Consider the following 14827-nt stretch of genomic DNA (forward strand, 5'->3'; position numbering starts at 1 on the left):
TCAATGATAATTATTTTATGTGAAATTAAAAAAATGTCAAAATAAATTTAAAATAAACCCCTTGGAACTGTCTGTGGCGCTATAAGTGTCTTCTCCTTAATATTAAACAAAATGTTTATAAATTTGATCCAGCTGAACGACTTGAACAACGTATCCATACTCTTTTTGTTACAGCAAATATATGATACTTGGATGACTAGAGGAATGATAAAAATATCGCCTAATAACAGTAAAATTACCATTTGCTCAAATGGTGTCAAGAAGATCAGAGAGTAGGCCACAGATGCGAAGAAAGTCTGAAATTTCGGAATTTTTGAGCTAGACCTATACCTATTAGCATACTAATTTAAATATGAGGACATTGAAGGTTTGCCAGAAAATGTACTTTTGTGGGTTGTTCTGTTGAATGGAAGGTAAATGAGAGAACTTTCTGACATTGATCAAAATCGGAAGGTATAGTAAAGAGGCAAGGATCAATATAATGTTCAGGCACACGTATGTTATCTGAAATTACATAGGTTAGGTAGGTAGGTAGGTAGATAGGTATTTAGGTAGGTAGGTACGTAGGTAGGTAGATAGGTAGGTAGGTAGGTAGGTAGGTAGGTTGGTGGGTATGTAGGTGGATAGGTAGGTAGGTAGGAAGGTAGGTAGGTAGGTAGGTAGGTAGGTAGGTAGGTAGGTAGGTAGGTAGGTAGGTAGGTAGGTAAGTAGGTAGGTAGGTAGATATGTAGGTAAGTAGGTAGGTAGAAGGGGTGTGCTGCAAAATTTGCCAAATTTACCGTGCTCGGCAACTTTTGGAAAAGTGATTTGTCGAAATTGTCAATCTTGTTAAACTTTGAGATTTGTCCCACACCCCAGGTAGATAGGCAGGTATTTAGGTAGGTAGATATTTTGCGGAGCGGTAGCTCCAGAAAACGGCCCAAAATAAACACCCTGAAAACCCAAAGAAATAACAGAACAAGTATGTGCTAAGTCATCATTTATCTCCGTGTTGCTGATTAGTCAATCAGCAACACAATCACACAAAGGCCAATTATCAAGGGACGGGATAAATCAATAAACCAAAACTCAAACAACAATTAATCAGAACTCCAAAACGACCATTGAAGAACTCCGAGTAACTCCCCGTCGACCGCCGGCGGCGTTTCCTACGTGGGTGGTTAGATGTGCAGGTGGAGTACGGTAGATGGCGGCAATTCAAACGGTCCCGGGGCGTCTCGTGGTGTGAAGGCGATGAAGATGACGACTTTTAACAGAGATAATTGTGTAATTGAACGGGAAAAGATACTAATATGAAAGTCGTGAAGAAGGGAATATTTATTATTCACTGAGTTCGCGACACTCCCGGCCCCAAAAAGATGGCACGTAGAGACATCTCGGTTCACGGTAGCCTTTTCTGGGATGGTATCTTTCTTGGTCACAATTATCTCAATAGCAAATTTATTTCTGGAGACTATATCAGCGTTGTGATAAGCAACTCCAATTTTGACATTTTTTGGCAGTCTCTCGCCGTGAACACTATTTCCAACTGTTTCAGTACCATAGGTTCCAATTTTTGATATAGCAAAATCTTTTCTGGCTGATTTTTATTTTTTCTGCAATAGAAGTTGGCAATTTCCGAATAATCGATTGATAAATCGATGGAGTATCAACGTTCAGTCCACGATTTTTCATGTCATACACCAGAGATGTAATAATTCCAATGTCAAGTTTCATCTTATCATAGTTTTCCTGGTCAATTTTGGCGTTTCTAAATCTCTTTTCAATTTCATCCAATGGTCGAGAATTCGACAAAAAGTTATGATCCAGAATTTTCCAGGCAACTTTGTAATTTTTGTTGGTAATTTGGAGACCGTTCAACAATGATTGGGCTCTTCCAGTTACACAGCTTTTCAATTGGATTAACTTTGACTAACTTGAAAGTTCTGGATTTTCTCCGTATCCCTCCTTGAAAATGATTTTCCATTCCTCATACTCAAGCTTGTTTACTCCGTCAAATTTCTTTGGTTCTTGGAGTTTCATTTTCAGATAACGCTTTTGTGGACGCTCCTGTTTTGCAATTGTCGACATTTTCAATAGTTCCGAACTGGATGTATTACTTCTAACACTATCTTTCAATACAACAACGCTACCATCGCTGTAGCTTTCCATCGCATCCGAGTCATCACTACTGTACTTTGTTTCAGCGTTTCACTTTTTCTTATTACCATCACATGGTTTTTTGTTGCTGGGTTCAAAAACGTCCAATCTTGTTTCAAGAGCTTTTAGTCTGTCCAAAATCAGTTTCATGTTCGTTCTGGTTGCTTTGACAGGATACCGTATTAGCAACTTTCGATTCTTTCGGATTCACAAAGTTATTTGTTTGCGCACCTTCCTTCTTGCTTCCATTAGGAGATTCTGGCAATGAATCGATGATACCTTCTAGCTCAGTTCTCATGTAACCAAGTCTTTTGGCAAGTTTAACAAACTCTTTTTGAGCTGCGTGTTCTTGCAAGCTCTTAGTGTTCCGAGTCACCAACTCCAGATTTGCCGATATTTCAGCGTTTTTCCGGATCTTCTTAGTGATCCAATCATCAAGATTCTCTAGAATCTTCAAGATCCCAACAACGTCGACGTGATTCTTGAGAATCTCGTCTCGTTTCAGTTCCGGCTGAATAATTCCAACTTTCACGTCAATCAGTATCTCCTGGGAGACCTTCAAAACTTCATTTGCAGTGTTTCCCACTGATCAATTTGTTGTTTTAGCGACACCATTACCGCATTCACCTTCGCCATAATACCGTTCGAGTCGATTGATAGTTCTGAAATACAAAATGATAATTATCTTGAACCACCTTGGGCAAAAAATTATCACGATAAACCAAGAAACAAATTTGCAAAGAAAATAACTTGAAAATAAAATATGCGAAAACTCTAATGAATTCCAAGATTACTGCAGTCTCTCGAAAAACATCGTGATATTCCAGTTGGTCTGAGAAGCGTAGATCTGGCCGGATACTACAGCCAACAGGTCCTACTGTGAGTACGTGCAACTTTCAATTCAATTCAATCCTTTCTCATTTGCTCTTAACTCCGATTCAGAAACGACCTGGTCTTGTCCCAATGGAATATCATCCATCTTGACGGCTTTGATTTCTTATCTGATTTGCTGGACCATTTCAGATATTCCAGTTTCCATTTCACCAACATTAACTTTTGAGTTAGACTCTTTCCGTTCTTCTGGATTGTTTCACATTACCAGTTCCAAGTTCCTCATCGGGTTTGCTGAGTTCCCGTTCAGAAACGTCTCCGAATTTCCCAGGTGCTATGATTAAGCCCTAGTCCGCAGAAAGGGGGATCCTCTTAATCTAGCTATTCCACATCCCAATTATGGGTCCCATGGAAACCATTGAACGTAGTTCCACCTTCTATTTTGTTCCTTTCCTTCATTTACTACTTTCTCTGAAATCTCATATCCGCCCTTTTTGTTTTGTGCACAAACAAAAAAAAACTTCAAATGAGACTTGGTTATCCAAATTCCTTTGAATTTCCAATCACCATTCCATGTTTATTCCATAAAAATACACTTATACAACTAAGGTCAGCTTATTTCATCTGAATACAGCTCCTAGTTAGTTTTCCAATAAGACTCTCAGTAAGTATCGAGAGAATGCTCTACATCGACCCATGAATGCAAGCTCAATTTCCAGTAAGACTTCCAGTTAACTTTGGAAGAATTTCCTCAATTACTCTTCGGAGTAAGTTTCAACTTCAATAAGACTCCCTGTAAGTATCGGGAGAATTTGTCCATGTTCCTCTGTATCCTCTTTTCTCCATTACCATAAAACTTTCAGTAAATATCGAAAGAGTTTCCATGTTCCTTTATACCATCTATGTTCCATTACCATAAGACTTTCAGTAAATATCGAAAGAATTTCATAAGCTTATGCTTGTACTCAGCTTCAGTTTTCCAATTTTCCAGTTTTTCCAGTTTTTTCCAGTTTTTCAATTCCCAGGTTTCCAGTTCCAGTTTTACCAGTTTTCCAGTTTTTTTTTTCAGTTTTTCCAGTTTTTCAATTCCCAGGATTCCAGTTCCAGTTTTCCAATTTCCAGCTATCCAGTTTTTCAGTTCCCTAGTTTCCCAGTCTTCAGTTCCAGATCCAGTTCCAGATTTCCAGATTTCCACTTATCCAGTTCCACAGATCCTCTTTCCCAGTTCCAGTTTTCCTAGCTTTTCAGGTTTCCCAGTTTCCCAGTCTTCCAGTTTCCAGATTTTTCAGGTTCCAGGTTCCAAAATCTAGTTCCATTTTTCCATTTTTTTCAGTTCCAGATTTCTAGCTTTCCAAATTTTCCAATTCCAGCTTCCAGCTGTCCTGTTTCCAGTCTCCGTTTCCACGTTTCCAGTTTTCCATAAGACTCCCATTAAATATCGGGAGAATTTTTTCAAATCACTCATAGGATTATACATAATATTCAATAAGACTCCCTGTAAATTTCGGGAGAATGGTCCGATGTACTGTAGCATATGACCTTACTACTTAACTATTTTTTTTCTAGGTTTCATTCAAATTTCATAATAAGTTCTTCCTTCGACAGATCTCAATTGTCAGATTTCAATGTTTTCCCGATCTAGAATTTGATTTTCTTATTCTAGAATTTGCTCCATATTTCAATTTTTGGCTCAAATATTCCATTTATGGCCGTATTCCAACACTCAACATATCAAGCCATAGTTTCCAATTCATTTTAGAATAACACTCCCAGTTTACTATTTTCCTATTGTTTCCCATGCTTGGCAATCCATCATACTTTCTGAAAGCATTCCAAGTTCAAGATCCAGACACACTGTGAGCAACAATTTTGTTCCAATAATCATTGAAAATTTATTTCAAAGTTTCCTTCCAATCAAACATTTGATCCCATATTATGCTTCCTACTTCTGAGGAAGTCATTCCATTTTATGTATTTCTCAATACAAAACACTCGATTCATAAAATAATTTATTTAAATAAATTAATTTTTATTGAAGACACATTTTTTATTTAGAATTATTTAATTCTTCTTTTATCTCGCCGTCTTGTGCTCATCGCTGGCGAATTTTCCCGATCCGACTGTGCTCCAATTTCTTTCCGATTTGTGAAGTCTTCTTGCCTGCTCTGACTCGTCGCTGGACAACACAATCTGAAAATTATCGATTCGATAATAATATTCCAGCTATTTTCAGGATATATCCGCAATTTTTCATTCAAAATTGTTTATTTTCCGTCAAAATTTCTCTTTGTCGAAGTGAGATTTATCTTTCAAATTTAAAGACAAGATTTCTTCTAATTTCCATAATTTTCCGAAATTTTTAAAACTTTTTTAAAATTAATACCTCGGAATTCTTTGCTTCCGTCGGTTGGACCTTCTCTGGTTCTCCGATTTCCCGTTCCTTTCTATACGACGTCTTTTCAGGCCAGCATCTGGTCCTTTTCGTCCTTTTTCTCTTCTTTTATGGAGAATTTCGTCGCCAAATCCGTGGAATTTCCCTTTTTCCGTCGTTCATCCAACATCAGCCGAGATTTTCGCCGGAACATCCTTTGTTCTTCTTTGAGGCTTCCATTGGAACATTTCTGTGTCGGAAATTAACATTTTAATTACAGATTTCCAACTGAATTCCAAAAATTTTCCTTTTGTCCAAATGAAAATTTGGGCAGCGGTTCCCCTGCTTTTTACCAATTTTCTGGATTATCTTTTTCGAATTTATACATCGATAAATTACTCACTTATTGATTTCTCCAGCGTTTCCAGTAGTTCCGCAGCTTGGCCGATCCGTTTCTCGCATTCTTCGTCGCTTTTTGGCTGAAAAACAATTGATTTCAAGGTTAATTTGCGGAGAAACGGCAATTTTCAACGGAAATTACGATTTGTGAAGGAATTATCGATTCAATCACATCAAAAAGACATTAATTCAACTTAAATTAAGAGAAAACATCAAAAATTGACAAAGATTTCTTCAAAATGCCAATTTAAATTCATTTTTGCCGGCTGATGGAAAAAGACCGCATATTCTCTGCGTCTCTCACTTTTACGTGCTCTCTCACCACTTTTTTGCGGTGGAGCGCACATTCTCTTCCTGTGTCTCTTCTAAAAAATGGAATCTCTCGTGTTTTCCAGATTTTAATAAGAATTTGGATCTCAAAACCGCTATTTTAACGGAATTTTGAGTATTTTCCTGGACGAAATGAAAATTTGGACATAGATTACCCTGTAATTTACATCACGACATTGTTTTTTCCGACTTTCGCCTATAAAAATGTCATTTTATAGGTCGAAAGGATTTTCCGAAGACAACCCCGTCCCTTTTGAGGTTTCCAACAATTTTTATGCTCCATGAGCGTTTCCAAATGAACATTTTTCATTCAGAAATATCCAATGTTGCCTTGTTTGGCTCGTAGCCGCCCAAGGTCTTTTTCCAAGTGATTTCGCCTCTTCGGAGCATCATCCAGAAGAGGTCTTTTATTTTTGAGATAAATAATGACTATTTCGAGTTATTTAAATGGGTAATCAGTTAGATTCGGTTCGATGCACCATTTTGCGGAGCGGTAGCTCCAGAAAACGGCCCAAAATAAACACCCTGAAAACCCAAAGAAATAACAGAACAAGTATGTGCTAAGTCATCATTTATCTCCGTGTTGCTGATTAGTCAATCAGCAACACAATCACACAAAGGCCAATTATCAAGGGACGGGATAAATCAATAAACCAAAACTCAAACAACAATTAATCAGAACTCCAAAACGACCATTGAAGAACTCCGAGTAACTCCCCGTCGACCGCCGGCGGCGTTTCCTTCGTGGGTGGTTAGATGTGCAGGTGGAGTACGGTAGATGGCGGCAATTCAAACGGTCCCGGGGCGTCTCGTGGTGTGAAGGCGATGAAGATGACGACTTTTAACAGAGATAATTGTGTAATTGAACGGGGAAAGATACTAATATGAAAGTCGTGAAGAAGGGAATATTTATTATTCACTGAGTTCGCGACAAGATAGGTATAGGTATGTAGGTAGGTAAGCAAATCCTACCATTTCAATTTTGACTGCATCTAATGCATGCATCCCCCATCTCAGAGAATTCACAATCATTAGAAATTGAAAAATGAATGTGGCTAGATAAAGACACCAAATATATTTGATCTGGTATTTTTGCACCGATATTACAAATCTCTCGGTTGACGGGAAAAAATAAAGAGTGAATTTTTCAATGGCTAGGAGAATAATCAATATGTAAAATACCAGGATCATAACTTAAATTAACAACCAAATGCATAAGGCGAACGACATGAGAGATAATGGTAATTTTCTGAAATTCGATATTTTTGTTACTTGTGAGCAAAGAATAAATAGTTTACGAGAAGTAGCCCATGCTCGAGCCAAGTGAAAATCCAATAATAAAAATAAGTAAAGAAAATGCAAAAAGGATGTACACTACTTGAATCATTTTGAAAAAGTGATTGACGGTAGGGAACAGAAAGTTCTGAAAGTCAGGGAATGTACTAACTTATGGGGTTATTAAAGTAATGTTGCAAAATGTATTTTAATGACGTCACAACCGTATTAAAACTGTATTGCATGACGTCATTTCTCTATATTTTTAATTTTTCAACACTACTTTAATAACCCCACCACTTAAATTTTTACCTTTTGATCTCTAGTGCGGCTGACTTTATTCACATATACATAGAAAGGGAACAAAATCAGATAACTAGCAAAAAATACTAAAAATATGAACAAAATCACCCAGCCGGTCCAGATTTTCCAGAACTTGAAGCCTTCGTCTATAGATGGGAAGGTTAGCATTATATTAAAAATCTACTGGATTTTAACTAGTAAAGAAAATGTTTTGCAACTTGTAGCTTTTTGATTATCAGCTGTGAGCTTTAGAGCTGACGTGTGATTTATCTTTGATAGACCAAAGTTTTTAAATGTGGTGTAGTTTTAGAACTGGAGTTTCAAGGAAAGTATTTTAGTCATTAAGAAATGCTAATGAAGATGAGGAAAAAGAGGATAGAGTGAATTACATAAATTATTTACTCTTCTTTTGTACAAATTGTTTTGTGCATGCCAGATATTCGTCACTAGATGTTATGACGTACTGACAAAGAAATTTTATTGCATTAAATATGTACCAAGTATGCTGATGTACCAACTATCCAACAACATAGGCAAAAACAAATGTAACCAGCCATCTCCAATCTTTATGACGTTTTAGTCGTTGTGACTCCGGCCACTTATTGACTGGACGTGAATGTACCAACTTTGGTGGTTGGAAAAAAAAAAGAAAAAAAATTTGGATGCAAGAAAGGCGAAATTGTAATTACTAAATCTCTTCACTAAGCCATTTAAATAAATTGTACTTTCTCGCATTCAAGTGTAATTTATTACTTAAACAGCTTTTTATTAGTTTTTAAGCTAATTTTTTTGTATCGGAACATCTTGAAGTCTTTTTTTTATTTTCCACAGAACTCTAGAACATTCCAGATTTTTTTTGAACGTTCTAAAATGGCACAGAACATTCCAGAGCTTTTATGAATTCTCCAGCAGGCTCTAGAAGATTCCAGACGTTCCTCGAATTTTTCAAAATGTGTTTAAGCATTCCAAAGAATTATAGATTTTTCAAAGAGGCTCTAGAACATTCGTCATTCTATCCTCTGTTTGTCTTTATCTTCATTAGTATTTCTTGATTTTTAATTTTTAATTCTTTCTTGGTTTCTTGGCATGTTGTCAAAAAATCCTGTTTCTTTATGTCCCGATTTTTAGATCAAGACATCGAGAACTATTTTTCTTCAGCAACATTTTTTTTAAAAATCCATTTTGAAACGTAATTCGGCTTGATATTTGTATGATATTCATAGCCAACAAATATGTAGTTTATTTTCATAAAATCTATGCTGTCACATCGATAGCAAATACTTGTGGGCTAACACGTGATGGTGTCTTCACTCCTAGTATAACTTTTACAAATTGAGAAAAAACAAATGATGAGAATAGTAGATCAACGTTTCGTCGATTGCTTGCCAAGTAGGATATTTGAATTATTATAGGCGTCGCAATATAATTGACTATGTTCATCTGCTCATGGATTTGTGTCGGGGCCATTAGGACACTCCACGTCGTTTCGACCATAAATGAGATCTTGAAATTGGAAATTTTTGGAAAAAAACTACTTTGGAAGATACGGCCAAAATAAATTTTAAAAAACACTTTGAATTTTTTTTATTTTAAAAAATTAGGAAATAATCGAAATGTTTAATTTGTTTCAAAAAAAAAGTTTGAAAATTTTTAGCCAATTGCTGAATAATCTGAAAATTCTGAGAAACTTGGCGCGAAATTCGAAATTTCGGTAAACTTTCAAAATTTACCGTTCTAAATGCAGCGACTGTAATTGTTTGGTACAAAATATACTTTTCCGGTCTATTTTTTTGAGAAGACGGCAAATATGAAAATTTCCGGACGTGACGCATAATTGGAATATACAAAAGTGACGTGGCGATAAGCAAGATTGAATGAAACCGGATAATATCCTGAAAATTTGAATAGATTTGGCTTATGGTAGATGAAAAATTGACATTTGAATTTTTTTTTGAATTTGAAAATTTCAGCCTGAAAATGTAAACGATATCATATGTTCACATTTCAAAAGGATTTTGTTCACCCTTTTCCCTTTTTTCTTTTTTATTTTGATAACTAAGCCTAAGCCAAGCCTAAGCCTATGCCTAAGCATAAGCCTATGCCAAAGCTTAAACCTAAACCTGACCCTAAGCCTAACTAGGGACTCTTTTTTGATGACAAGAGAGTTATGGGTCGAATGATATATTTTCTGAAAGCTAAGACAATGAACATTTTGAATTCAAAATAAAATCTTGCCCAAATTGATGTTAAAATAATTTTTTTTACTCCGAATGCGTATTTAAGCCAACATGTCGTTGTTTTTGAAGCTTCATATCTCGATGGGCTTCGAAGATACAAGAAAATAGTCAACTGACAAAATGTTAAAAACAATACGAAAATTATTATATCAATATGAACACTTTGATTTTTCCATTTCGTTTGAAAATATGAGACGATGAAATTTTAAGCTAATTTCTAGCTATTTGAATGCTTATAACTACAGGAGTACGTAACATATCAAATGAATTTATAGTTTACGATAATTTTCGTATTGTTTTTAACATTTTATCAATTGATTATTATGCTGTATCTTCGAAGCCCATTAAGATATGAAGCTTTAAAAACAACGACATTTTGGCTTAAATACGCATTCGGAGCAAAAAAAAATTGTCTTAACATCAATTTGGGCAAGATTTTATTTTGCATTCAAAATTTTCATTGTCTTAGCTTTCAGAAAATATATTACTCAACCCATAACTCTCTTGTCGCCAAAAAAGAGTCCCTAGTAAGACAAAGCCTAAACCTCAGCCTGATTTTTAAAAAAATTCAATTTTTAAAAACCGACTCTTCTACCAACCAACCTCTGTCAGAATAGGACTATCAAATCCAATTAACAAATCGAAAACCTCTTCTATATCATAACTGAATAGCGAAATTAAATAGCAAGCCCATATTTTGTATTTGGAAAGCACAACGTAACGTTCAGTTGACGGATAAAAATAAATCAAAAATTTCGATATCGCGAGTAGTGATACGAGCAATTGAAATGTTATTGTTAGATAGGTTAGAATTGTTAAAACTTGCGAATAAATAAGAATACAAATGATGAATAGAAATTGAGGAATGGTTGTAATATCTGAATTCCCTTCTTCAATTAATGATGGCCCAAAATCGTTGTAATAGTATAGAAAATACAGTGCTGCAGAAACTCCAATTGTTAATAGAATGTAAAAAAATATCACAACCTTGTAGAAATTTGAGAGTATTGGGAAAAGTATGGTCTGGAAAAAATGTCATTGAATTTTTCTATCCAATTTTTGTAAATTGTTTTCAAAAAACTATCGGAATGTTAAGCTCATTTCTAAATCTACACAAAAAAAAAAAAAAAAATTCCAAAAAGCTATCTGAAATTTGTCCGTTGCAAAATCTCCGAGTTTTTCGATAAGGCTAAGCCTAAGCCTGAACCTAAGCCTAAGTCTACGCCTAATAAAAATGTTTTGATGTTCTCAGGATATTTGTATGATTTGAAACAGCCGAATTATTTTCGAATTCCCGCGCAAATAAGTGACATTATTTGAAATATTTTTTCAGTAATGATCATTTGAATTGAATGTATAGATATAAATTTTTAGGCTAATTTCTTATGAGTTTGCTAGTATTTGTGGAATAAAAATGTCTGAAAAATATGGCTTCCGGAAACTCGTTGATGATCCCGTCACTTATTTTCGCGGGAATTCGAAAATATTTCGGCCCTTTTTTTTGCAAACGTGAAAAATCATAGTTTTTTAACAGTTAAAATCGATAAGCCTATTTCTTGAGAAATTTTACGGGCCTGGGAACTAGTTAAACACTTTTTCAGATCGATTTTTTCAATCCATGTTGCTCAAATCCAAATAACCATGGAAGCAGTTGTAGGTCCCTACAGAAGTTTATATTATGAATAAACTAACCTTACTATCCCGTTCTCGATTCATCTTGAATAAATACACAAAACAGGGGAAAATAAGGCACAAAATGATCAGTTGAGCAACCATCAAAAAATGTATAACAAAACCAATTCCGATTAGAACGTTGTAAGTATTAGAATCCGGTGCATACAGAGAGTTATTCATTTTCTGCGATAATTTTGTAAAAGTGTTTGGAAATTTATGAAAAACTTGTGATCAGTTCAATATTTCTATTAACTTTTTCAATTCATTTTTCACCTGTTGCGTTACCACAAAACTCTGACTTTCAAAACCGATGATGTAAGTTTATTTCAAAAAAAAAAATTGAACCAAATCTGACGAATTTTTAATTCGAATCAAGCATTTGGTACAATAAAATAAATTTTATGAATGGTGTATCAGCCGGGTGGCGCATAATTACCCGCACAAAATATTGTAGTGTAACTTTAACACCAGACTAAATTGATTAGACATGCTCTTTTGGAGATAAACTTGGGAACATTTTTATTAAACATTCCATAGATATGCGTCAGAAAAATGCACATTTTTTGCTGGAAAATCATAAATTTTTCGTGAAAACGGACTTCTCTCGACTTTTTTGAACCTGTGAAAATTATTAATTTCAGAGCTTTCTCAAGGAAAATTGTCAATTTATCGAGCAGGAAAAGCGCTTCTTAGATATTTTAATGATAAAATCGCTAAAAAACATAATTAAAATGTTATTATAAAAGATATTCAACCTATATAGACGTCAGAAAGTCAACATGAAGTACTTAAGAAATAACAACAAAAATGGAAAATTAACAGGGTTCCTCAATTTTTTTCGATTTTCAACACTTCGCAATGGATTGTGACGAGAAATTGATCGATATTGATTTTGAGAGTACGGTTGGCATATTTTTCATTAAAGTCCGGTTTGAAAACTCTCACAACGTCCTGTTCAATATTTTGATAATCAGCAAACTATTTTCTGTGGTCCAGTCTCGGGAAAAAGGGTAAAAAGCATAAAATTGGAGGAAAAATCCAGTAGTTTTTGAATTTCCAATGTTACAATTGCTGAAAAGGTAAATTAAAATGTGATTTTGAGAGATATTGAAACGATGCAAATGTCAGATATAACTGACATTACAAAAAAAAAGAAAATTTCAACAAAAATATTCATTCTCACTTGAGAAATAACAACAACAAGGGGAATTTAACGGGGGTTTTCAATTTTCTTGATTCGCAGAGATCTTTTATGGATTGTGACGAGAAATTGCTCGACTTTGAATTGGAGAGGACGGGTGACATATTCATCAACAAAGTTTGGGTTGAAAACTCTCACAACGTCCGCTTCAATATCTGGAGGGTCATCCATATTGTTTAAATCGTACAGACGAATCTTTCCATATTCGAATTGAGCGGTTTTCATGAGAACCTACAAATTATAGATTAAATTGTGGAAAGGTCAATATTCGAGCTCACGTCTCTAATTATAATCGCAACAGAGACTGATATTCTGGGCAAGTTGAGTTCGAAACAAGACACATGGACCAAGTGCTCAAAGGGGAAATCATCGAATGGGAACCACTTAATAAAGACTGATTTAACTTGTTTCCATTGTTCTAGAAGAAAGAGTTCATGTATACTTTCATGACCAGAATGACAGAAAAAAACAATTTCTTCAAGAAATCCTGGTTTAAAGTGAGAAAGGATAGAGATGACATTACTGAACTTCGCAACGCTCAGGTAAATACTTTTGGCATGAAACATATATTCTACATTTGTAATCTTTTTGAGAAGGTTTGTGGTCAGTTCATCGTCACACACTGCGTACAAGCTGAACTTATCCAGTTGAAGTTGCGGATTTTTCATCCATACTTCGAGATCACCAAACAGTGCAGCCAACGAGCTTTTGTTGATTTTCCGCATCCTGCGACCATCACATCTTGCAATGCAACCAGAACCTTTTGAATCATAAAATATTGTAGATTTATCATGACCTAGTACAAGATTATAGCCACCCACGACAGAATATACTTTAACATTCTTGAAAATTGGCTTCTTGTTATCAACGAAATTCCGCAATTTTCGGTTTACATAGCGAAGAATCAATCTGAAATCAAAGAGAAATTAAACTTTAAAACTATAAAAGTGAGGTAACCGATCGATTGCATCCAAATTGTCCACAATTGTATGCATTACACACATTGGCATATCGAAGAGTGATGGAGGTCCAGAGCTAAAGTTATGTTCATTAAAAAATTATATTGTTTTCAAGTCAAACCAATTTTTTTTAGTTAAAACAGAAAAAAACTAACATCTCAATAGCCTTCAACTCATCTGTCAGTTTTTTGGCCATTTTCTCGTTGATCTGGTTCGCTTCCATAGGTTTCTGAGAAATATGAAAATTATGTTAGATTTCAAAGTTTCCGGAACAAAAGAAATTAGGACAAAGTACCGGAGGAAACAAAAGAGGAAATTTTCACGTTCAAATAAACGTAATACATAAATGATAAAAATAAATATGTGGTAGTAGGGATGCAAGACTAATAGAAGGAATACTGTAAAAACTCAATCATAGACGTACCTAAAAACAGTGCTGGATCTACAATTTTCTAGTCTTTCAAATAAATGAATTTAATTCAAAAGACATAACTTTGAGAGAACTGTCAAGTAAGGTGTCATATTATAATTTCAAAAACATGTGGATTTTGTATTTAAAGTTTGACCTTTTTATTTAATCGAAAGAATGGTTAAAATATAAAAATACCAGAAATTCCAACCTAATTGAAAAAATGATTTAAATATAAAAGTACCAGAAATTCTATATTAGTTTATCATAAAAAGAAAAACATCAAACATGGCAACAACAGTTTCGACACTGCTTAAGTATGTTCCAACAATTCAGTATTCCTCATTCTCTCGGTATTCGTCAGAGACACAATTAGGGAAAGTAGATTTATTGCTGACCGCTGACAGGTTCCTGAATCGCGTGATTGTCAAAAATGGTTGTTGTCTTCAAATATTCCTCATTTCTTATCTCTGAAGTGTAGCATTATATAAAAGCAATTTTCCGATAATAAGTTTTTACGTTGGTTTGAAAAAACGCACATAAACTGCCGATCGTTCAGAATTTAACATGAAAAAAGTGAAGCTTCATTTTTCAAGCTAGACAATTTTTATTTTGAGATTATTTTCATAATGACAATTCAACCTTTTAGGGTCATTCTGAGTTAATCGAAACAATAAAAACACAACATGAAATAACAAC

The 14827-nt window shown here is 34.7% G+C and overlaps 2 protein-coding genes and 3 pseudogenes across 6 annotated transcripts; all 5 read right to left on the reverse strand.

Annotated features, from left to right (window-relative positions):
- Positions 1-47: 47 nt before the first annotated feature.
- srz-33 lies at positions 48-7816 on the reverse strand (annotated as a pseudogene). The gene is made up of 5 exons: positions 7658-7816; positions 7369-7493; positions 7043-7319; positions 343-504; positions 48-296 (listed from the first exon to the last, which is right to left on the reverse strand). Coding segments are annotated over exons 1-5 (972 nt in total).
- F19B2.10 lies at positions 1161-2775 on the reverse strand (annotated as a pseudogene). Its single transcript has 2 exons — positions 2758-2775; positions 1161-2695 (listed from the first exon to the last, which is right to left on the reverse strand). Coding segments are annotated over exons 1-2 (1553 nt in total).
- On the reverse strand, positions 4976-5821 carry F19B2.12 (annotated as a pseudogene). The gene is made up of 3 exons: positions 5745-5821; positions 5354-5591; positions 4976-5160 (listed from the first exon to the last, which is right to left on the reverse strand). Coding segments are annotated over exons 1-3 (500 nt in total).
- A 1086-nt stretch (positions 7817-8902) lies between the features above and the next one.
- On the reverse strand, positions 8903-11739 carry srz-16 (Serpentine Receptor, class Z; the record flags this gene model as incomplete). Its single annotated transcript, NM_075490.2, has 4 exons — positions 8903-9151; positions 9379-9540; positions 10489-10908; positions 11578-11739. The coding sequence occupies 4 exons, from the start codon at positions 11737-11739 to the stop codon at positions 8903-8905; spliced, it is 993 nt and encodes a 330-aa protein (NP_507891.2).
- Positions 11740-12716: 977 nt separating this feature from the next.
- Positions 12717-13950, reverse strand: fbxa-116 (F-box domain-containing protein; the record flags this gene model as incomplete). Of its 2 annotated transcripts, NM_001047719.1 has the most annotated exons (5): positions 12770-12991; positions 13039-13143; positions 13435-13669; positions 13718-13795; positions 13875-13942. In NM_001047719.1, 5 exons carry the CDS (start codon positions 13940-13942, stop codon positions 12770-12772), a joined length of 708 nt encoding a protein of 235 aa, NP_001041184.1. The 2 variants fall into 2 exon arrangements, with proteins under 2 accessions (NP_001041185.1, NP_001041184.1); NM_001047720.2 differs by having other exon boundaries at positions 12717-12991; positions 13039-13669; positions 13875-13950.
- Between the last annotated feature and the right edge of the window lie 877 nt (positions 13951-14827).

Source organism: Caenorhabditis elegans, chromosome V, assembly GCF_000002985.6.
Source record: "Caenorhabditis elegans chromosome V".
Lineage (NCBI taxonomy): Eukaryota > Metazoa > Nematoda > Chromadorea > Rhabditida > Rhabditidae > Caenorhabditis > Caenorhabditis elegans.